This window comes from Cibotium barometz, chromosome 40 (genome assembly GCF_041138505.1).
Source record: "Cibotium barometz isolate CiBa-2024 chromosome 40, ASM4113850v1, whole genome shotgun sequence".
Lineage (NCBI taxonomy): Eukaryota > Viridiplantae > Streptophyta > Polypodiopsida > Cyatheales > Cibotiaceae > Cibotium > Cibotium barometz.
This window is the reverse complement of record NC_141085.1, coordinates 21,808,030-21,833,199: the sequence shown is the minus strand read 5'-3', so window position 1 is coordinate 21,833,199 and position 25,170 is coordinate 21,808,030. Positions and strand designations below refer to the sequence as shown.

The 25,170-nt window shown below is 44.0% G+C and overlaps 1 protein-coding gene across 2 annotated transcripts in view; it reads right to left on the bottom strand.

Annotated features, from left to right (window-relative positions):
* Nucleotides 1-25,170, bottom strand: part of LOC147615315 (GTP-binding protein-like protein) — a 79,487-nt gene that overhangs the window by 51,467 nt on the left and 2,850 nt on the right. For both annotated transcript variants that reach the window (XM_086779394.1, XM_086779395.1), the window contains exons 2-4: nt 8,651-8,704; nt 8,353-8,529; nt 7,261-7,332 (exon numbers count right to left, since the gene is read on the bottom strand). In XM_086779394.1, coding sequence (XP_086635520.1) covers nt 7,261-7,332; nt 8,353-8,529; nt 8,651-8,704 — 303 coding nt within the window. The remainder of the gene's footprint in view (nt 1-7,260; nt 7,333-8,352; nt 8,530-8,650; nt 8,705-25,170) is intronic.

The following is a 25,170-nucleotide window of genomic DNA, read 5'->3' as shown; positions in this document are numbered from 1 at the left end:
CAAAAGGCCTATGCAAATCTGGAATAATAAGAACTGGCCCTGATATGATAGCATCCTTTAACTTCTGAAAAGATGTCTTTTCGGGTTCTGACCAAACGGAATGCTACTTTCTTCTTCGTTAGATCATGTAACGGTGAAGCTAAGAAAGCAAAGTGTCAAATGAATCGACGATAGTACGAGCATAAACCAATAAAGCTCCTAACTTGATGCACATACTGCAGTTCTGGCCAATCCTTGATTGCTTGAATCTTTGTGGAATCCATGCGTACTCCATCCTTGGAAACAATATGCCCTAAATAGTGAATTTCTGACAAGAATTCACTCTTCTTCCCATTGATGAAAAGCTTATGTTTCCTTAGCTCTTCAAAAACAATGGCAAGATGCTCTTTATGTTCAGCCTTACTCTTTGAGAAAATGATAATATCATCAAAGAAAGTTCCTATGAACTTGCCGTGAAGTCTAAAAATTATGTCCATCATTCTATTGACAGTAGCGGGAGCATTCATAAGTCCAAATGGCACAACCAAATACTCATATAATCCAAATGATGTTCGAAAAGCCGTTTTGTGCACATCTTGAGGTACCACTCGAATTTGATGATAACCACTCTTAAGATCAATGCAACTGAAACAAGCAGCTCCCTCAAGTTTATCAAGAATATCATCAATTCGGGGAATCGAAAACCTATTCTTGATAGTAATCTTGTTAAGGGCCCTGTAATCAGCACACATCCTGTATGTCCCATCCTATTTCTGCACAAGTAAAACTGGAGAACAATAAGGTGAAGAACTTGGCCTTATCAACCCCTTCTCAAGTAAATCATTTACTTGAGTCAAGATTTCCTCCTGTTGGGAAGCACTCACCCTATAAGGGGGTCGGTTAGGAGGAGAGCTCCCAGGGATTATGTCAATACAATGATCCTCTAGTCTCTCTGGAGGTAACTGTCCTGGAAGTGAATCGGCAAAACAATCAGCATATTCACTTAAGAAATCAATCTTATCTTGATCTACGGGAGCTACAACATCATGCTCAACATTATCACGTACAAAGACCAAGTAAGAACAAGCTGATTTCTTTATTGCCTTTGAAATAGATATATGGCTTACAACGGGTATGGTACTCCCAGTAGTACCCACATCAATACAAACTTCCCTACCCCTATGAGTAAACATAACTTTCTTTTCTTTGTGCAAAATCTTGGGATCCAAACGGTAATGCCAAGGCATCCCAAGTAATACATCACATCTTGTAAGTGGTGCCACGAGGAAGTCTTCATGATCCAAATATCCCTGAATCTGTATGCGAAGCTTCCCAATGATGGGAGTGACCTTAACTTCCTTGCCCTCAAAGGCAGCATCTGCATGAAAGTCCATGCCCAACTCCTCAGGCTTTAACCCAAGAGCAGCAGCTATCTGTATGAATATGAAGCTATCTGTTGAGGCATTATCAAAAAGGAATAAAGCTGTTTGGTCCTTTAACTTGCCCCAAGCTTTGCATAGAATCCTACTCTTTGTTCATGTACAGTGTTACCCTGAACATCGGGTATAACATTCACACTTGGTTTGGCATCCTGCACATTATTCTTTTTGAGATTCTGGGGGCATTGAGCTTTCATGTGATCTTTGCTCCCACATGAGAAACACTTCCCCTCTCTCATGCAATCAAAGATATACTGTCTGGACAGCTTAGGATCATCCTTTTTACCCCCCAGCTTCTTTTCTGAGCCCCCTTTTGCATCCTTGGACTCATGAGGCATAAACTTAGGTGGCTGTCCACCCTTTTTCTGCTCATTTCCAGCTCTGAATTTTCCCTTGTATGAGCTGAGTTCTTGTCTTTTTGATGCTCCCTTGCCATGCAACTCCTCAGAAATAGTTGCGGAGTCTATGAGCTCCTGTAAAGTGTTGTGGGAGTACACTGCAAGGCTCTTTTGAATGATTCGTTGCAGCCCTAACTTTCAAATTCATGTTCATTCGAGCATTTCAAGCATTGCCGTATTTTTATCTGTTGAGAAGGGTACGGCCGTGGCTTCACAATGGTACAGCCGTACCCTTCACAACATGCGTTCCACCATGATGGCCACTATAGGGATACATAAACACGGCAGTTCATCGGCACAGAACCAGCAATAGCAGTTTTAGGCAAAATCATTTCGTAAGGTTAACAAATCCAAAGGGCTCGGGCGAGAGTGAGAGAGAGAGAGAGAGAAGTACCTTGAGCTTCTGCGCCTTGATGTATTCCCAGACTTTCATGAGTATCGCCAAGATAATTCAAGCTGGTAGATCTGAGCGGCCCGGGCGCGTGGTGCTGTGGGCGGCCCACAATGACGAAAGGCATAGATGGTGACTCGCGGAACTGTGACAACTTAGACTGTGGGCACAAAAGAGGGGGCGTGGCATGGCTTCACAAGCGGGGCATTACGTGGTGCAAGCGGATCTATCTTTGCCCAACATAATAGCGGTGCTTTGGCCCTAGTGTCATTCGGATCCGGAATGGACAGCGCTTTCGAGCTCGATGATATAGATCTGCAGTGGGCGAGGTAGTCTTACGGCATGATCCAAGCGCAATATCACTGAGCTCTTGGGCATCACGATAGTCGTCAAGGTGCACACAAGGACAGAAGACAACGATATCGGGGAAGTTGTTGAACTTGAGGCCGAATTGGTTAACAATGTTCACAACAACCCATGGATGTTGCGAGATTTTCTTTAGGGTGAGCCTCCACGCAAAGTCCTTGCAAAGCATACCTATGAGGATGTCGCAGGCTCCAAGAGAGAGGATGAATGAGTCAAGGTGGAGGCCATTATGGAGGATGGCCTTGTAGACATCAGCTTCTGTGGTGGTGGTTTTCTTCAACAAGTGAGAAGGAGGTGAGGGGCAACGCCGAGGCTCCAGATATTGGCGCATTGGTCGTAGTGACCCGGAGGCCTTGTAGCAGTAGGTTCCCATAGGGTCGGTGAGGCTTTGCCCTAGAAGGATGTACGCAGCGAGGCCAAAATATAGCAGGAACTCATCCTCCCCTTCCTTCAACTGCAAGAACACATTCTGCGATTTTACATCCTTGTGGATGAGGCCTAGCTTGTGGCATGAGGTGAGGGCATGTGCGATTCTGGTGAGTAGTCTCACGGCCATGCGCACACCGAGGTTGCATTCGACGGCGAGCAAGTCGCCTCTCTCATAGTATGTCGTGCAGGTGGATGTAGCCGTCCTCGCCCCCTCCAATATCTTCCCTAGCACCTCGGCCTCCCATCTGATCTGGATGTCCTACTCAATGAACGCCTTCTTCTTCCCATCCAATTTCCTCCTCTTGTCTTTCTTGTGAACCGACGTAGTCTTGGAGGCGACCAGCCTCCCGCTAGCCCGCTCCTGACACGACATCACGATGCCTTGCCCACCCACACTGAGCTTTCTCACTATTTATTCATAGCTCTCCTCCAGTGCACTGCAACATCACCAGTCCAAGCCTCTTCGTTTCTTCTTCATGGTGGTTTCTTCCTTCCCCACCTTTTATCGCCCCGTGGAATCTACAGAGAGAAAGCGTTCAACTATTTTTCACCTTGTTAAAAATAACTTTTTTGGCGGTATTTGGGTAGCCATGTGGTCTAGTCTAGATGCTTGCTTTTGTGCAAGCATCTTAGGCTACCCAAGGTAAAAACCCGGCCGGAGGAGATATCTATGACAAGGTGCCACCACACCCTATATATGGCTCTTTGACTTCCCATGCTCTTGCATATGGGATAATCCACCACAACTAGTCATGCAATAACCCAAGAGTAGCTACGAGAATTGCCACCTCCAACACCCTCCTTCAATTCGAGCACCTCGATCAAACAGAGGTTAGGACCGCCCAGGACCACACAGGCCGAGCTATGAACCATATATACCTAGATGAATCCAGGAACATGCCCAAATTCACCTTTTACGAACGTGCATGTTGTATACTCATGGTAGTCAACCCACAAGACTATATAACTATCAACTCCGTTATGCATAGTATGGACTAGATACTACGACATCCCTACTAACATCATCAGTGCCCAATAGTGGGTGTAAAACTTTGTATCAAGATATGCTCTCAGACACGCACTCCACACACACACACACACACACACACAAGAGCATATATTCACACAAAGCCCTTCATACTGAGTTTTTGTCAAACCTCCGGAGATGCAAAGCAGACTCAGCCATAATGAAGCCTAGCACTAAGGGAAGTAGCAAATAGAAAGAATTAGTACAGCAAATAAGTAGTTGATAGGGCAAATGCACCGCTAAAGATAGAAAGAATAAGCACAATATCAACTGGCCGCAACTCGAACGAAAACTTCACAACGTGAAATCTGCATGTCCGCTAATACGGCAGAATTATATACCTAGATGAATCCAAGAACATGCCCAAATTCACCTTTTACGAACGTGCATGTTATATACTCATGGTAGTCAACCCACAAGACTATATAACTATCAACTCCATTATGCATAGTATGGACTAGATACTACGACATCCCCACTAACATCATCAGTGCCCAATAGTGGGTGTAGACCTTTGTATCAAGATATGCTTTCACACACACACACACACATAAGAGCATATATTCACACAAAGCCCTTCATACTGAGTTTCTGTCAAACCTCCGGAGATGCAGGGCACAGGGCACGTAGCAGCAAAAGCACGCACACCACCCTAGGGCACTAAGCAACGTCGGTGGCTGGGCTCCCATCTCCTAGCCGTTGCAAACCCGGCCGGAGGAGATATCTATGACAAAGTGCCACCACACCCTATATATGGCTCTTCGATTTCCCATGCTCTTGCGTATGGGATAATCCACCACAACTTCTAGTCATGCGATAACCCGAGAGTAGCTACGAGAATTGCCACCTCCAACACTCATTCCATGCAAGCAGACAGCCACAGCCGAGGACATAGCTCGCTTGTTCATTCGGTTTTGGTATCCCATTGATGGTTTGCCAAGGACAATCACATCAGACAGAGATCCTAAGCTCACATCCCATTTTTGGAGAGCGTTGTTTGACAAATTTGGAACTAAGTTGTAGCTGTCCAGTGCATTCCATCCACAAACAAATGGCCAAACAGAAATATACAGTCAATTGACCTTTGACGTTCTCAAATCATACTGCCATGACTAGCAGTCAAAATGGGAACAATACCTTCCATTGGTTTAGGCAATCTTAAACGATACTCACTCATCAAGTATTAGCCAGACGCCGTATGAGGCAGCATTTGGTCGCCGGTTCTTATCTCTTTTGACGAGACAGGTATCACCATCCCTAGAGGACAATAAGACAACCGAGACTTTCTCGAAAATCATTGAGTCAATGAACGAGCACCTTGCCAAAGCTCAGGAAGCATATACCTGGCAAGCCAACAAATCCAGGCAAGATGTCAACTTTAAGGAAGGGAATTGGGTATCATCAAACAACGGCTAAAGCAATTAGACAAGCGCTGTCCCAAACTTTGATTCCAAAGTTTCGAAACTTTTCCCGTCATTCAAAAGTTAAGTGATGTCTCTTTAAAGTTAAAATTGCCGGAAAGTTGGACTATGCACAATGTCTTTCATATTCTTAGTTGAAGACATATGTAGGTCCAACATTGCAAGATATATCAGAAAAGCAACAACCAGATATGATCGACGAAGCCAAAGTCATAAAGCCAGAGCAAATTCTCCTCCACAGATGGAAGCATGGTTCCGGTCGAAGAATACGACAGTGTTATACGAAGTTTAAAGACTGAGGAACTCATAAAGCAGTATGACAAGATAAAGAGTTCTTTCACGAGTACCCCCGTTTGTTGGCGGACTACTTGGAAGCCCTAAACTTGCCGCCAAGTTCAGCAAGAGGGAATGTCACATGCACCCTGCACTGGGGTACATAGTGACACACTGGCATGATCATCAGAGCAACATTTGTAGAGTATAGTACCTTTTTATAGGAATATTTGTCTAACACCGTGACTCCATTGTGAGCCCTTAGTCCAGGGACAGTCAAGCATGAGCTACGTAGGTCACTCTCCGAGCCATAGAGGTCAATCAAGAGTGCATGTAGAGTCAGCTTTAGCAGTAGGTCTTGTCCTCTTAACTCACTTGGAGAATTCATCACATAGTGCATGTAGAGTCAGCTTTAGCAGTAGGTCTTGCATTAGCAAGCATATAGTTGCATTAGGTGCTTATGGGACAGCCAAGGCCATCCCTTGAGCATGGGAGATCACCAAAGGCAGCATCTAGGCCATGAAGGGGCATGGGCAGCTAGTCGGCTGCCTACCTATGCCCCTCCATGCAATCGGCCAGCATTAGAGCCTCCCAACAAGCTGCTGGCCAGCACTACATGCCTATAGGCAATAGTCGGCCAGCATGGCAATAGGCAAACAGCAGGTCTTGTGTCGGCCAGCAGCAAGTTGTGGGCAGTACCCAAGTTGGCCACAATTTCAATGCAGGCAGTTCAGCAGCAAGTTGTGGGCAGTTCCCAAGTCGGCCAGCATTTAAATGCATAAAAAGGCAATATTTGTCCACATGGAGCAAGCCGACAGTCCTTCCATGGACCGACCAGCACCTTTTTGCCATATAAAAGTCAAGCGCATCATTCCCCATTAATCATTCAGTAATTCAGCAAAGTACAAGCAGCAGTTCAGCATCCATTCTTCTCCAGGCAAACATTGAAGTACCTCTTCAGCATTCAGCCAGCATATGTGGAGTCCTACAGCTATATGAACTTGCATCAGTGGCCCGAAGAGTCTTTTGCAGTGCCTCGGATTGGTGGATACGCAGCCAACATACGGTCTTCCTCGTCCTTGCGTTGGGCAGTCATATCGCTTGTTTCTCAAGCATTGTACAGCATTCTCCAAAGAATAATATAAGCAAATACTCCTGCTTGCAGGGGGCGGGGGGCAGGCCTTTCAGTGGGTATTTGGGACCCAATAAGGTGTCGTTTACTTCACTCTCTCATTCTCTTCTCTCTCTACTCTCTGAATTGGATGCTAAAGAATCTCACCACAGAAAGGTATAAAGAAGGCCCTGTTGTGCGTTATCACAATCAACCTCAGAGCATGTAACAAGCACAATAGTCAAATACACAAGGAGGGGTTGGTCCTTTATCAAAGCCCTAGGCTGCTGATATACCAGCATGCTTGGCTTTCCTTTCAAACAAATCAAAATTTCCTTTAAAAACCCAAAAGATGCTGCATTTGAATGGGAAAAAACATCAAAGATATTTTCAGCAGTAAGATCATCTTTCTGAGAGAAAAAAAACCTGGATTTTGGCACCTCGATAGTTGATGACTCCTGGAATGCACGTTAAGGTTGTGAACTCATATGAAGCCACCTGCACGCAAGAGCAAAGAACCCTTAATCCCATTCGAGACACTTGAAAAGCTGTGCATGTGCATCTCTGTGCACACGTGTATGCATGCTCTGTGTGTGTGAGTATGTGTGTGTGTGCATGCGTGCGCACACAGGCCCGCACACCTGCGCATGCAACTGAGATCTCATAACAAAATGGCTTGTGAGTGTGACGTATCGCTAGAGGTAAGCACTAGCAAGGACAAGGAGTTATCGCTAGAGGTAAGCACTAGCAAGGACAAGGAGTTATCAACATGAGGTTACCACCCCACTGGCTTAGGAGAGTGAGGACAGAACAACAGAATCTAAGAGCATATAAAGAACAGCAAGGCAAGCAGATCAGGCCCATTTCTCTTACCTCAGGCAGACATCCAAGCATCACCACCCACTTGGGTAGCCACCCCAATAAAGGGGCAGGTAGCCTGGACAAAACTTAACTAGTCCACATAGGTGGAGCATCAGAGATTTCTGAGGAGAACTGCTACCAGGAGCTCCATGTTTAGGGTTGGAACACAGAGATATGTTCACCACTCACCACAGCATTCACCTGCATTGCAAACAACCCCCTGCTTGTGTACACAATATTGTCTGCTATAGTTAGCCACTCAAGCTATAGCTCTTACCCTAACCTAAGTCTACAATGGATTATCCTAATAGTCCATTGTTAGTGATCCCACGTCCTCCCTACCCTGCTAATTACATTTACTATATTCCATAGCCAGTCTACAGCCTCACCTCTGATGAGAGTAGTCAAGACACCAGTGTTAGAAGTCAATGGCTTGCACCTTAAGGTCCTCCACTAAGTGCAGCATGTATAGCATGAACTTATATGAAGGTTGCAGAGGCAATGCACATAAAGTCCCATACGGCAAAAAGGAAAGTAGCTGAACCACAGGATTTCAACTCTAGATCACCAAAAGCAATGCAATGGCAAGCACACTGTCCAATGATGTTCCATGTGTGACCACAAAGCCACCAAGGCTTGTTCAACTCAATAGCATACCTCAGAGAAGGTGCCTGTCAGCTTGTTCAGAAGGGTTGATTTGCCCACGGAAGGAAAACCAACCAGACCAACCCTTGAATCCCCACTCTTAGTCACATCAAACCCCTCTCCTGCACCGCCACCGCCACCCTTTGATGGAGGTGCCAAAATCTCCCTGCGTAATTTAGCAAGTTTTGCCTGAGCACAACCACATTACACAAAATCCCATGAGTGTGAAAAACTAAAAAACATCTTTTGAAATAAACCGAGGTCAGATCCCAGTGTACATATGAACAAAGAGTCCGAGGTTTGCTTTCACCTTTAATAGACCCAAATGATGAGCTGTGGCTTTATTCTTTTGAGTCCTGGCCATCTGCATTATAAACAGGTAAAGACACCATTACATTTCAAACTACCATGTTTACAAGCCATTGGATTGTTTTCATTCTTTCAAGTGAGAAACCAAAGCTCTGATACAAAGGTAATACCTCACAAGATCTAATTATTTGATTACTCCTTACAGCCTTTTATATAAAATTGCTACCAATAATAGCTTTCTAAAAGCTTTTCCAAAATAACAAAGCTTGGTACTTCCTCTCTAAGGTAACATGAACATCCTTGCATAAGATAACATGAATATCCTTGCATAAGAATAATTTTAACCCCCAAAGTTCATAAGTACTTATGTACTTGGCAAGGTCTTCAATCTCAACACGTCCTCAACAATCGATGACGAAATCCAATATAGACTTGATATGTCCTCAGTCCACAATTTCTTGGCAGTTGTGACATGTCTTTGTCTTCAAGTCAATCAAGACAAACTTGTTTGCCTTACCCACATAAATACCAACAAGCTTTTATACCTCTCTCACATTTGATGTCAAATCCATTGTGCCACGATCTAGCTTCATCTCTTCATGAACATACATCATGATCCCATTGTCACCATCAATCAAGTGTCAACCAAACACAAATCCGGTTCACCATCAGGCATTAATCTCCCAATTTGTAGAGGAAACATCACCTCCGCGAGCACAAACACTCGTCCATGATCAAATACAAAACATAGTTGCACGGCACGCCACATTATTTCCTTCTGCAATCCACTTCCTCCTACAAATTTTCCAGCCCCCCACAAACATATACAGCCCATGACATCACTATCATTGATTACCATAGATTCTTGATCTTCCAACTCATCATTGATTACCATAAATTCTTGATCTTCCAACTCATCATCAACGCGCCATTGCTCGAGTCAATCATTCACTTGTATCTTGTGAGCTACACCCAAAGCATTATCCATCACATCCATATGTCCTAATGTCACATGCACAACATGTGGGCATGCTTAATCCCCAATTTTAGTATGTGATTAGCCACCTTTTTGGGGCAATAAACAGCCAAGATTAAAGGTGGCTATTTTACCCAAGGCAGTCAGAAGAAGCTGGAGGACATAACCTGACAATTTGGCATTTTAGTAGCATTTTGGCATTTATTTGTCCAAGGACCTGGCCAACAGGAGTCCATCGGGCTAACTACAGCTTAGGGGTATTTCGGAGGCTATAAATAAGCAAGATCAGTTCCTTTTGTATTCATATGATCCCTGATCATAGTCACATGAAAACCAATTTTGTTCATACGAAACACGATATAGACGAAACGGACAAAACGTTTCGAAATGAATCGGAACATTCCCAACCAAAACACCATTTCACCCAAAAAATGAGAATTCGATTTAAAAATAAAAATCTTATTCTTCTCGTCTTCTTCTTCCTATAAATAGGCAAGATCAAGTCCTTTTGTATTCATCTGATCCCTGATCATAGTCACATGAAAACCCCTTTGTCCCTATGAAACACAAATAGACGAAACGGACGAAAAGTTTTGGGAATGAATCGAAACACTCCCAACCAAAATGCCATTTCGCCCAAAAATGAGATTTTTCCCGAATTTGATTTAAAAAATAAAAACTTATTCTTCTCGGCTTTTTCTTCCCCTTCACTTTCTTCTCCTCTTTTATCTCAATTTTCTTTAAAAAACAAAACGATGAAATAGATGAAATGTTTCTTGTGACTATGTATAACACTTCTCAAAATTGACTTCTTGGTCAATTTCACCTGATTTGACACCCACTTGTTCAAATTTCTTAGAGGCATTCCACTAGCTCTTCAATTTCTCACGTACCCCCAATTATGGTAAGAGCACCAGTCGGCTACAGGCGCTAGTGTGTGTGTGGACTGGAGTCCAGTCAGGCAGCGCTGAAGTACCACATGGTCATGGAACTGGCAGTCGGCCAGTTGGCCAAGCTTGGAAAGGCCTATAAATAGGGCCAAGTGCTCCATGTTGTATTCATTCACTCCCTCTAGGGGTTTGGGTCATTAGGGGTCCCATAGGGGATAGATTTTTGGTGTGTTACCACCTTTTATGTAAGGCAGCCCATGGCTGCAGATTTAGGTACCTTTTTGTACCATAGAATATACTGAATTTTCTAGCACTTCTCTCTCTCTACTCTCTCTCTATATCTGCGTTTTGCATCAGATGGTTTCCAAGAGTGTTTAGGGCTGAAAGAAGACTCTCAGAGCTTCTGCGCGTTACATATGAGCCTGTACTTGTGCACACCATATCATGTATGTGTGAAATCACAATTCATAGAGTTCCAAATTGTCTCGTAACCCATAATACCTTGGAAAATTCCCCATTCACATCCTTTGAATAATAGGCCCAAGCTCACCGGACACTATCTGAATCATAAGGGTGGACCAAATGGTGATAGTCGGCAGCACTCATGGGTTTTTGTGTTCTTGAACTGACCGACAGCTAATCGGCTAGTTATTGGGCAGAGTTGGGAACTATATATAGGCGCATCCAGCCTTTGATTCAACATCTGACACCTTACAAGTGTTGGATCACAGTAGATAGACAAGATAGGGTTTTCCACCTTTTTGGGGCATGCCTATGGCTGCCAAAAACATGTACCCTTTTGTACTATATGAATATACTGAAAATACACAACCATCTCTCTATTTGTGTTGTGCATCTATATGTTCCTATGAAAGGCACTTAGGGTTGAAAGAAGACACAAAGCTTCCGTGCATGTAAAGCCAGATGGACTTTGCTTTATGGATCTTAAACTTTAGCTAAAGGGAAATATGCGACAAATTGATGAATAAACTGTGTAACTGTAGAATGATCACTTACTATCATACTTACTAAAGTTTGGTTGAGGTCGTATGACGGTAGTTGTTGGAGCGGATGAGGTGCTTGCAGTTTTGGGAAGCATTGCAATAAGACTAGCTTGACAAGTTGCTAGCAACTGCTGATGCTAGAGTTGCATGGCTTCTTGATATAGCTTATATTGGTATTATGCCGCCGCACATTCTGCCTGGCATCCGTCTTCAACCTCCCTACGTTTGGTTTCCTCTATCTATCACGCCTCATCAAGTTCCCGTCTTCTTTGTTGCTCCATGAGAAGAAGCATATGCTAAAAACTTTGGGGATCCAACCATAATCTGCTCTTTAGGCTGTTCTTCTTTTGCTTCTTGTAGAAGTAGCCCGAGTAACCTGTTTTGTTCCATTAGCTCTTGAAGGATTATCATTGCGCTTTAGGAAAGCGTTTCTTCTTTTCTTGCCTCTTCCAAGACACTTTCTTCTGCAATGGTGTCTTCGTGGACATTTTATTCTGCAGTGATGCTTCTTGGTAACTTCTTTCTTCGTCTCCTGACATGGTGAATGGCTGAGTGGTTTTCCCTAACCTCAATTTTACCATTAACGGTTTTTCTCTCACTTAGGTAGTCACAACCAAAAGCTCTCATACCAATGTAACATGCAACTCGCCAGATCATGCAAGACCTTCTTTATACCTTTATGAAGTGAGCATGAAGCAATCTTTTATACACAAGAGGTAGAACGAGAGAGAGAGAGAGAGAGAGAGAGAGAGAGAGAGAAACAACACCAGATTCGGTCCCAATTCACCCACTGAAGGGCCCCCCTGCACGCAGGAGTATTTGCTTGTATTAATTTGGAGAACTATTACAATGAACTTACTAAGACTTGACTGACGGAGACGGCCAAACACAAGGGGACGGCCAAACACAAGGGCATTGTAGACCAAACGTTTGCTGAACCATCAAGCGGTTCAAAGCCAACTTTCAAGCCACTTCAGATAGCCTTATGCACACCCAACCTTGCTGAGGGAGATGCACTAATGAAGGCTGACTCCTTATGCAAACTTTGAGGCTGCCTTTGGACTGATGCACTAGGTGGTTGGCTGTGAACTATGCTTGCAAAGACCAAAGTCTTCATCTGCAGTGTGTTCTGAGAATACTGATTTTATGAGATGGATTTATGCAATGGAATGAGGGGCTGTTTTAATATGAGTCCAGGCTGCTGGTCGTGGAGACAACTGGCTGTCGGCGTTTACAGAAGCTCACAACCTGGTCTTTCATGCATTAAATGCTGCGCTTGGTCTTTTGTGAGAGTCTAGCTGTTGTGGCATCTTCTATTCCTGGTGGCCGACTGATATCCCTAAGTGGCCGACAGGTTCCTAGCCCCATACAGGCTGCCGACTGGTACCTAGGGCTCTCCGATGGGTTGGCCAATGGCCTAGCCCATAAGCCCATGTCCTATCATGCCCTATGGGCTGGCCAATAGGCCGGCCCATATACCAAGATAACTAAATGTTGTAATATGCTCTATCATAGTTGCTTCCGTACGACGTACGACGGCATATCGTACGGAATACCGTACGGTACGATACTATACAGATTTTTCTAGGAAAACAAATTCTTTCCAAAAAAAAAATTGGGGAGTAATGGTCTTGTTTTTGCTTGTCTATAGCTATTTGAGCTTCCTCTATACTATGATGGTTCCCTCCTTTTTCAAATACTCCATATCTCGAAATTGAAAATACCTAAGTTTATAAGTATTTTTTTAGAACACCGTGTTTTATCGTACGATAAGAAATTTTTTTATATCATACCATATTTTCATGTGCGGTATCGTATCGTACGAATCGTGCAGTATCATACCTGACAACTATGTGCTCTATATATGCATCTAAAAGACTAACTTTTACCATGCCTAACCTCAGATGACCTAAATGCTTGTCCTCAAAGTGGGTTAAGGGACTGACCCTGGCATCTAAGGTTGGGAGATTGACCTACGTAGCTCATGCCTGACATGTCCCGAAATGGGCTCACAATGGGGTCATGGCATACGACAATCAATCCTAAAAAGGGTACTAAACATATGTATAAGTATAGCACTGTTGATGAGCCAGTGTGTCACACTCCACCTCCGTGCATAGTGCATGTGACATTGGATTACCACACAGTAGTTGGGCAAAACTTGAAGTTTCTCCAGTGATACTTTTGACTCTGATACCAACTATAAGATCCACCAAGATCTCTCTAAACACAAACAACCACATTAGTACCAAATAGAAGCGCTGCAGGCTAGCTCACCACCCAAACATAGATTCCATCTGTGAGGGCAAAAGGACGATGGTGAATGAGTAGAGAATGGGCTTTTTCCTGAAGTGTGCTGCAGGTACATAGAAGAATGTAAGCCCAGCGGGGCGTGCAGTGACAGACTCAACCACGTGTCCAAGAGATAAAGATATAAAGAGAGAGAGAGGGGAGAGAGAAAAGGGAATGGGGATCTTGCACAGTACACCACACTGAGCGGGGAACAAGCCCTGCCCCCTTTCAAGAATTTATTCAGGAACAATCCACAAGCACACTACCAAGATCAATACAATCAATGAATACAAAACAAACAGATATGTCAATGTAAGATATTCAAGTCAATGTCGATGTCTAGGCACGAGATCTTTGATGCCGAGCACACCACGGGGATGACCCACAAGTATCTCTCACCAAGGTAGTACCAGATCCAATATTCAAATCCAATGAATCAAAATCCAAATCCAAGTTCAAGTCCATATCCAAGTCCAATTCCATATCCAAGTCCAGAAACAAATCCAAGTCCAAATCCAGATCCAAGTCCAAATCCAAATCAAATCCAAGTCCAGATCCAGGTCCAAATCCAAATCCAAAACCGGGTCCAGATCAAGTCCAAGTCCAAATTCATGTCCAAGCTATATGTCCAAGTTTCATATTCATGTCCAAGTTCCGTGCCCAAGCTTCAAGTCCAAGCTCCATATCCAAGTTCCATGCCTAGGCTCCATATCCAAGTTCCATGCCCAAGCTTCCAAGTCCAAGCTCCTTTCACCAAAAGAGAGGAGGTGGTGTTTCTTCAAAGGGTGGCAGCCCTCCAAACAGGGCGGCTCAAAAAGGTGCTGCTAGAGGTGGCAGGTGGTAGCCAACAAGCGGCAGTGAAGGAGCAAACAAGGAAAAAAACACCAGAAATCGCCAGTGGAAGGCGGCTCTGGGCAACAGCGGCGGCAAGCGGCTCAGCCGGCGGAGGCGGTGGTTCAGCCAGCGGAAGTGGCAATTCAGCTGACGGAGTTGGCGGAGGCAGCCCAGCCGATGGCGTGGCTCTAAAGCGGAGCAGGGTGACGTAAAGAGGTGGACAGGAAGATGATGATAATGGCAACGAAGCTCCTCATTCTCCACAAGGAAAAACCTCCAAGATGGCTCTTCACAAGTGATGATGCAAAGGGAAGGAGAAGATGATGACAAGGTTCTTGCTCTCCCCAAGGTGGTTCTCCACGAGTTCTTCTATATCTCTCCAAGAGAGTACAAGCTTCTTATATAATTGATAGGGGTAGCCTGCTTTTGCCAAGCTTTGCTTTGTTTTATCTTCTTGCTTTTGCTTTTTATTAAATATTATTAATGATATATATATACCTAGATGAATCCAAGAACATGCACAAATTCACCTTTTAGGAACGTGCATGTTATATACTCATGGTAGTCAACCGACAAGACTATATAACTATCAACTCCATTATGCATAGTATGGACTAGATACTACGACATCCCCATTAACGTCAGAATATTATTAATGATAGCCAAAGTTATTGATTTGTGCTTTTACACCTTCAGGGCCTTTCTTTTTGGCCCTAGAGCTGCTTTTTGAAAAAGTGACTTTTAGCTTTTTGGTCCAATTCGATGTCCTCTTTCCAATGGTACCTTTCGCTTTTGGTCAACATAGTTTGACTTTTTGCTTTTTCTTGCTTTTTGAGCAAGACTCCTGCTTTTTCCAATGTCGACTTTAGGAACCATGTTCCCATGTGTCCATCAACTTGTCCATGTATCTGGGCATGAGTTCTATCATGTGAAAAGAGCTACGAGGGCCAAATAGGTACATTCCCTCCCTCTTATATCGCAGTTGTCCTCAGCCACGGACTGCAAGTGTTCCAAGCACATCCATATGTTCCATGTATATCCATGTGTTCAAGTACATGAAGTACTTCCATATGTTTGATGGTACTTGCCCCATCTAGTGAGCTTGTGCATCTGGTCTTTCCCCATATCTGTAGTGTCATCTGCTCATCTGGTAACATCTCAATGTCTTTTCTTTGACCGATGTCCTTGCTCTTGATGGTACATCTTCATGGCCTATCACATGTGTTACATAAAATAAATGCATACTTACCTCCTGCAAAAACTAGACACAAGCTAGTCAACAAACAAGTATGCATCATTCACGTCTACTGGGTATTCCAGGTACTGGCCAAGTATTCTGGAGCCCAGTGGATTATCACATGCCATATATCCAAGCATTGTCCATACATCAAAAACAGCACACATCAGTATGCAATGCACAAGTAATGATCCTCCTGTTCATGGATTGTCTTGTCTAATGACTAGGACCGCTCAGACTATCCTCAAGGCCATCTGGTCCCTAGGACCGCCCGAGGGTTCATCAATAGTCATCTGGGCTATCTAGTCACATTGATCGCCCGACTATAAAATCCAATACAGTCATATGGGCCATCTGGTCGCAATGACCGCCCGATTGCGAAATCCAATATAGTCATCTAGGCCATCTGGTCGCAATGACCACCCGACTCTCCTAGATATCTGGCATTGTTGCCATCCAATGGGTCAACTGACATTGTTGACTCCCATACACAAATCTTGCTCCTTGGGCTATCGGTCATCGTTGCCACCCAAACTAGAGCATGTCAAGTAACCATTATATACGCAGAATAATGGTCAATTCGAGTCCAATATATATATATATATATATATATATATATATACAATGAAGAGAGCTAGAGGCACAATCCCTCCCTCTTGAATCTGTCGTGATCGCGCAAGACATCCATATCTGTACTTCAAATACATCTAGACTAACCACTTCCTCATAAGCTCGAAGTATATCTGGATAGTCCTAGAAGTACTTCTCTGGCATCCATTTTGCATTCAATAGCGAATAATTCTTGAATTCCAAGAGGAACTTTTTGACCAGTCTTTCCTCTTTTTCTCCCATAATGAAACACAATCTGTTCTGGCTCTTCCACCCCTGGTGGATCCTTCAAATCTAGGAATAACCTGTACATGGTTTCAATAAACTGTCATGGAAAACATTATATATCTTCCAATGATCTGCCATAATTCCCCGACTTTGGCAATCCATAGCAATATCCTCCCATAGATCATTCAATGGGTGCAATAACCTTCTAACAAACCAAACATTCTCGAATCATAAAGTTCAATGTCCTTCTTCATAGTAGGCCAATAGAAATATGTAACACGCAGAAGCTCTGAGAGTCTTCTTTCAGCCCTAAACACCACTTAGAACATGCTGATGCAAGGACGCAGACAGAAGGGAGAGAAGAGAGAGAGAGATGGTTGGAAATTCAATACCTTCATATGGTACAAAAAGGTACATAGGTTCTACAGCCATGAGCTGCCTTGAAAAGGTTGTGAAATACCCTATTCTAATCCTAGTCTAGACCCTCACCCAAAGGGGGAGTGAATGAATCTATCTATGAGCAACTATGCCTTTATATAGGCCCTTGGACCATTGGAGTGCTGGCCGATTGGGCATATTCTCCATAAAACGCAGCTCTGACTTGCCCTTGCAACCGACAGTCCACTGTGCAGCCGACAGGTCAATCTGCTACTTTGTTGTCTTTACCATGGGTATGCATAATCTGAAAATGAAATTGGGCCAAATAACTAGCCCATCTTATATGCTTTTCTGATATCTTAGGTTGAGACATAAAATACCTAAGACTTAGATGATCTGTCTTGATAACAAACTCAACACCCATAAGATAGTGCTTCCAAATCTTTAAAGCATGAATGATAGACATCAATTCTTTCTCGTAAGTGAGTGTGGTCTTTTCAACTCCTTGAAGTCTTGGACTCTCATAGGCCACGGCATGGCCTTCTTGGTTCAAGACTGCTCCAATGCAATCTCCTGACGCATCACACTCTACCATAAATGGTATTGATAAATCTGGAATAATCAATACTAGTCCTTTGCTAGCATAAAACTTTAGTGCTTCAAAGGATTCTTTTTTAGCTTTGGCCCACCGAAATCCCACGGCTTTCTTTGTCAAATCATGTAGTGGACTTGCTACCACGGCAAATCAATAGATGAACTTCCTGTAATAAGAGCATAAGCCAAGGAAACTTCGACCTGCATGCACACTAGTCAACTCTAGCCATTCCATAATAGCCTAGACCATATCTCAGTCCATCCTGACCCCTTCTTTGGACACTATATGGCCCAAGTAGTGAATCTCTGACAAAAAGAACTCACTCTTCTTGCCATTCACATACAACTTGTGCTTCCGCAATTCCTGAAATACCATATCCAAGTGCTTTCGATGCTCTTCTTCGTTCTTTGAATGCACAATAATGTCATCAAAGAAAGTGGCTGCAAACTTTCTATATGCTCGAAATGTTCTTTCCATCATTCAGTTAAAAGTAGTTGGCGCATTGATAAGACCGAAAGGCATCACCAAATACTCTAGAGTCCAAAGGTAGTCCTGAATGCGGTCTTGTGAATGTCCTCTGAAACAATCTTGACTTGATGGTAACCACTCTTCAAATCGATCCTGCTAAAGATAGTGGCTCCATCCAATCTATCTAGGATATCATCAATCCTAGAAATAGAAAACCTGTTCTTCACAATGATCTTGTTAAGAGCCCTGTAATCAATACACATACGCCAAGAACCATCCTTTTTCTGAACCAATAAGACTAAGGAGGAAAAAGATAATGAGCTAGGTCTAATCAAACCCTTTTCCAATAGCTCGGTCATTTGCTTCATAATCTCCTCTTGTTGAGCTTCTTGGCATGGTGTCAATCTGATGATCTTTCAATTTCTCTGGTTTCTTACTTTGGCTTGTCGGGACAATTTGCAGCCAAGTGTCCCTTCTTTCCCTTACCTATTCCGAACAAGTGGCGTCTAAGATAGCAGGCCTATGAGTAGCCTCCTTGTCTCCTCCACGAGAAATAGACCAAGTAGCTCTAGATCCTTCTGAGACAAGCTTTAGCAGCCTAAACTCCCTTGGCTTTGGTGGCTCGATCCTTGATGAAATCTTCAAACATTTGAGCTCTTCTCTGATCCTGTTCCCTCTTGGTTCTCCAAGCAAGAACTTCTTCGTCTCTGAGAAATCGCCTGAACTGCTGAAAGTCATGATACTCTTCTGATGACCCTAGTTCATCCTGAAGTCTTGGATCCACCTCTTAGTTATTCCCTTCATGAGGCCCTTGGTCTCCCTCTGCTCTCGACATGGCTCTCACCCCAAGAAAGTTTCTTCAAGAGAAATCCTACTATGATACCACTGTATGCCCATCAAGGCGTGCAGTGATGACAGACTCAGCCACGTGTCCAAGAGATAAAGATATAAAGAGAGAGAGGGGAGAGAGAAAAGAGAATGGGGATGTTGCACAATACACAACACTGAGTGGGGAACAAGCCCCGCCCCCTTTAAAGAATTTATTCAGGAACAATCCACGGGCACACTGCCCAAGATTAATACAATCAATGAATACAAAACAATCAGATCTGTCGATGTAGGATATCCAAGTCAATGTCGATGTCTAGGCACAAGATCTCTCATGCCAAGCACACCACAGAGATGACCCACAAGTATCTCTCACAGGGCTCGTACCAGATTCAATATCCAAATCCAAATCCAAGTTCAAGTCCCAATTCTATATCCAAGTCCAGATCCAAGTCCAAAAACAAATCCAAGTCCAAATCCAAATCAAATCCAAGTCCAAATCCGGATCAAAATCCAAATCCAAAACCAAGTCCAGATCCATGTCCAAGTTCCATGTTCATGTCCAAGTTCCATGTTCGTGTCCAAGTTCCATGCCCAAGCTTCTAGTCCAAGCTCCATATCCAAGTTCCATGCCTAAGCTCCATATCCAAGTTCCATGCCCAAGCTTCAACTTTCAAGTCCAAGCTTCAACTTTCAAGTCCAAGCAGATCGGCTGCCGGAGGTGGCAGGTGGCAGCTAACAAGCGGCAGTGGAGGAGCAAATAGGGGGGAACAGGTGGCTCTGGGCGACAAAAATCGTCGGCTCTGGGCGGAAGGGGGCGACAGGCGGCTCTAGGGTGGAAGACACCACTGCTGGCTCAGCCGGCAAAGGTGGCGGAGGCGGCTCGGCGGTGGCTCTAAAGCAGAGCAGAGTGACGCAAAGAGGTGGAGAGGAAGATGATGATAATGGCAACGAAGCTCCTCGTTCTCCACAAGGAAAATCCTCCAAGATGGCTCTCCACAAGTGATGATGTAGAGGAGAGGAGAAGATGATGACAAGGTTCTTGCTCTCCCCAAGGTGGTTCTCCACGAGTTCTTCTATATCTCTGCAAGAGAGTACAAGCTTCTTATATACTTGATAGGGGTGCCTGCTTTTGCCAAGCTTTTGAATGGGAGAATTAGGGTTAGAATTCATGTGGGAGACATACACAGAGAGAACAAGGGAGAGAGAGAGAGAGAGAGTTGTGGGAATAAGTCAACTCATAATATTGAGTGTGTGACTCCCCTATCACACATGTATATTGCACTAGTACACATAGTGCACTTAGTACATTAAAAGTACTAAGTGTACTATGTACTATAACTTATGGGCTTGTACACACTATAAGGGTGGGCATTATGCCTTTACCCCAACAACCTCCCACTTAAAGGCAAAGTGCCCTTAAGTAAAGGAAAAGAAAAAATCAGCATGTACATGATAATATACAAGGCCATATCAAGGCTGAAACTGGCCTCATCCAATGCCCATCAAGTGTCTGCAATGAGCAAACCGCTCCGGAGGCAAACTCTTTGTCAACAGATCAGCCGGGTTGTCATCCGTATGAATCTTAACAAGCTGAATTTGCTTGTTCTCTATCACCTCTCTGATGAAGTGATACTTCACATCCACATGCTTCGTCTTTGCATGAAAGACAGGGTTCTTTGCCAACTGGATGGCACTCTGACTGTCACAATGCAACAATGGAATATCCCCTGTATAACCCAAATCAACCACTAACCGAGATAGCCATAATGCCTCCTTGCAAGCCTCTGTGGTGGCTGCAATATACTCGGCCTCTGTAGTAGATAAGGCTGTGCACTTCTGCATCCTGGATATCCATGACACAGCACCTCCTGTGAATGTAAACACATAACCGGTAGTAGACTTCCGATTATCTGGATGACCGGCATAATCCGAATCCGTGTAACCATGCACTAATGCATCCTGTTTGCCAAAACAAATGCACAAATCCTGTGTGCCCTTCAAGTATCTCATGACACCTTTCACTGCTTCCCAATGCTTCTTGCCAGGGTTGGCCATGTATCTAGAAACCACTCCCACTACAAATGCAATGTCCGGCCTAGTAGCAACCATGGCATACATGAGACTGCCACAAGCTGAAGCATACGGAATCTTGGCCATATCACCCCTGTCTCTATCTGACTGTGGGCTGTCCATAGCACTGAGTTTCACATATGGAGGCAAAGGAGTACTAGTCTTCTTCCCCCCGTCCATATTGAACCTCTGCAAAACTTTGCCAATGTATTCCTTCTGAGACAAATACAACACATGCTGATTTCTGTCCCGAAGTATCCGCATACCCAAAATGTGATTTGCATCACCCAAATCTTTCATATCAAAGGTTTGATGCAGCCTCTGCTTCAAGGCATCCATCTCTTTACGAGATTTCCCGGCAATCAACATATCATCAACATACAAGATGAGGATCAATAGACTGCCATCCAAAGCTTTCTTGGTGTATAAGCAGTGATCTATGTCACTTCTCCTGAATTTCTGTGATTTCATGAATGTATCAAATTTATGATACCATTCCCTTGGTGCCTGTTTGAGCCCATAAAGACTCTTTTTCAGCTTGCATACAAGCTTCTCCTTTCCACTTACTGCATAACCCTCTGGCTGTTGCATATATATCTCCTCATGGAGATCACCGTGAAGAAAAGCAGTCTTCACATCCATCTGAATCAAGTCCAGATCATCATGCGCAACCAAAGCCAACACAGCTCTAAGTGTGGTCATTTTAACCACTGGAGAGAAGATCTCCTCAAAGTCCACACCATATTCCTGCTTAAAGCCCTTAGCCACTAACCTAGCTTTGTATCTTGGCTTTGCATCAGGTGTAACTTTGAGCCTGTAAACCCACTTGCATGGCAAAACCTTCTTGCCTACAGGCAAATGCACCAACTTCCATGTTCCATTTTTGTGCAGAGAATCCATCTCTGACTTCATGGCACGCTCCCAAAGAGCCTTGTCTGCCCTCTGTAAAGCCTCCTTATAACATGAGGGCTCCCCACAGTCAATAAGCATCAAGTAGTCAACCCCTGGAACAAACCTGTCAGGGGCTCTGGAGGGTCTTGTGGACCTCCATACCCAATGACCATCATTTGCAGGTTGCTGTCCAGCCTACATATCACCCATTGGTGGCTCCTGTTCCATGCCATAAGGCTGAAAAATCATGCCCGGTATCTCCTCTAACTGTGGTATATCCATAGGGATATCTTCTTCCATCTCTGGCTGTCCATTTGGACCATTTTCAGCACCATTTAAGGGCTGGTTTTCCTGCTGTAATGGCGGATTTACAGCCCTTGGTTGTTGTCCATGATGTCCATCATCATCAAAGATGACTCTGCCAGGCTCCTTATACATGCATGTTTCATCAAAAATGACATCATTGCTACGTATAATCTTTCTATTCACGGGATCCCAAAGTCTATACCCCATTTCACCTCTGTCACCATATCCTAGGAATATGCATTTGTGAGACTTAGGATCAAGTTTGGTGCGCATTTCCCTGCGTATGTGCACGTACGCAACGCAACCAAACACTCTCAAGTGCTTGTATGACGGAGGCTTCCCTGTCCATACTTCCTCTGGCACTTTCCCACCAAGCCTCGTGTTAGGTGACCTGTTTATAAGGTGAACGGCTGTCATAACAGCTTCAGCCCAAAAACCATGAGGTAACGCAGCATGTGACAACATAGAACGGACCTTCTCCTGAATGGTCCTGTTCATCCTCTCTGCTGTCCCGTTTTGTGGAGGATCATAAGGAGTAGAGAGCTCCCTCTTGATGCCTTTAGCATCACAAAAGTCCTGAAACTGTTTGGACATATACTCTCCACCATTGTCGGAACGCAAAGCTTTCAGTGTTTTACCAGTTTGATTCTCAACATGAGCAACAAACTTCTGAAACACTGAGAATGTATCACTCTTCAAACGAAGAGGATAAACCCACACCTTGCGTGTGGCATCATCTATAAAAGACACAAAGTATTTTGCCCCTCCCAAAGAAAGCTGAGGCATCTCACATACATCTGTATGCACAAGCTCTAACTGAGCATCTTTCCGTCCAAGAGCTTTCTTGTGAGGGCACTGTAGTTGCCTACCATATATACAATGCTCACAAAACTGAAAACTTGAAAACTTTAGAAAAGGCAAGTAACCCAAACGAGACAATTGCTTTGACACTCATGTGTCCCAACCGGCTATGCCACATAGAGATTTCCGGCAGCTCGGTTGCATTTACATTAGCATGGTGACAAACACCTGCATGCATGAAATAAAGAGTGTCCACCTTAGAGCCTCTGGCAACAACCAGTGAGCCCTTACTAATCTTCCACTTTCCACGACCAAATGTGGTAACATAATCAGCATCATCAAGCTGTCCAGTAGAAAGCAGATTCTTCTTGATCTCAGGCACATGCCTGACATCATGGAGCATAAGCTGTGAGCCATCTGAAAATACAAGCCTCACATCACCTCTGCCAAGAATCTTGCATGCATGGTTATCACCCAAATAAACCACTCCTTCATTGCTAGCAGTATACCTGACAAACAAGTCTCTGCAACCTGTGACATGAAAGGAGGCACCTGAATCAATGATCCATGAGTGCATACCATGACCACCTGTAAGAAGTGAATGGGCATCAAGTGAAGACGTAAATAGGACCTCATCCTCACTGCCACCTGCATGTGACACATTGATTTCTTCAATCTTGACTCCACTTTTGCCCTTTGGCTTTACATCTTTGGCTTCATCTTTCTCTTTGTCTTTGCCTTTTCCCTTTTCCTTTTGATCATTTTTCCATTTGTAGCATTGCTTTTTAATGTGTCCCTTCTTGCCACAATAATGGCATTCCAAATCCTTTTTGGAGCGAGACTTGCTCCTTCCCCGTTCTTGGGTTTTTCCCCTTTGTTGGGATCTCCCACGTGCATTCATTGCATTGGACTTTCCAACAGAGTTGTTTTTCCTGTTCATCTCTTCTTGAAGAAGAGCACCCTCAACATCTGCATATGACAGCATAGCATGCGAATTGCTAGTGGTTGTCCTGAATGTGTCCCAACTCTCTGGCAAAGTGCATAAGAGAAAAGTGGCTTTGAACTCATCGTCCATTGCCAACTTTTGATTAATGACCTGGCTGACAATACCATTAAACTCATTTAGATGGGCTGTCATAGATGCCCCTTCCTTCATCTGAAGACCTATGAGTTTCTTCAACCAATACACTTTGCTTGAGGCACTTTGCTGGGCATACAAGTCCTGCAATCTCTGCCACATTCCCCAAGCTGTCTTCTCTTCACGAATGCTGAAAAGTAAAGAGTCTGACACAGACAACATGATAGTAGATCTTGCCAGCTCATCCATATCTTCCCACTCTTCAGCAGTAAGAGAAGCGGGCATTACACCCCTTTCTTTGATAGGCTTGTGCTGCTTTTTCTGGAGCAACACATTATAGCACTGGGTTTGCCAAATATCATAGTTATGTGAGCCTTCAAGCTTCTTGATGTGAAGCAATGAAGAGCTCTCACCTGTGGTTGCCATAGCAATATGCAACCTGTCAATGCCTGACTCCCTGCAAAATGTGCAAACACTGCACCAAAAGCACACAAAGTGCTCACAGTTATTCTCCCAAGCTTTATCTCCCACTGCGGAAGCACAAATGCAACTTTTCTCCCACTTTATGTGATGAAATCGCCAAAATCTGGTTGCTGCAGATTTTGGACAGCACCTTAAATGTGCTCTGTTGCCCTTCCAAAGTACTGTACAGCAGTACCAAGTGCTCACCAATGATGTACCAAACCTGTACCGGCAAGTACAACAGCTGAAATTGAACCTTTTCCTCACTCAAATCAGTGTACAGCCATGCCAAAACTTGCACAAAGCTGTGCCAAATCTGTACCAACAGGTACAGTAGCAATAAATGCTCTCCTGGCTGTCCAAATGAGTGAAAATCAGACTTTTACAGTCCCGAACACTGCATATCACAATGAACCATACAATGATATAGGCTCTCTAGCCTTATTTTACATGTCATCATCCATGTGGCAACTCCTTTTCCACTTCTTTTGGTCAACTCTCACACACCATGCAGCCTGATTGGCTGGGCAAACCTCCCTCTAGCGCCACTGGACAGATGCTGGTCACCGTG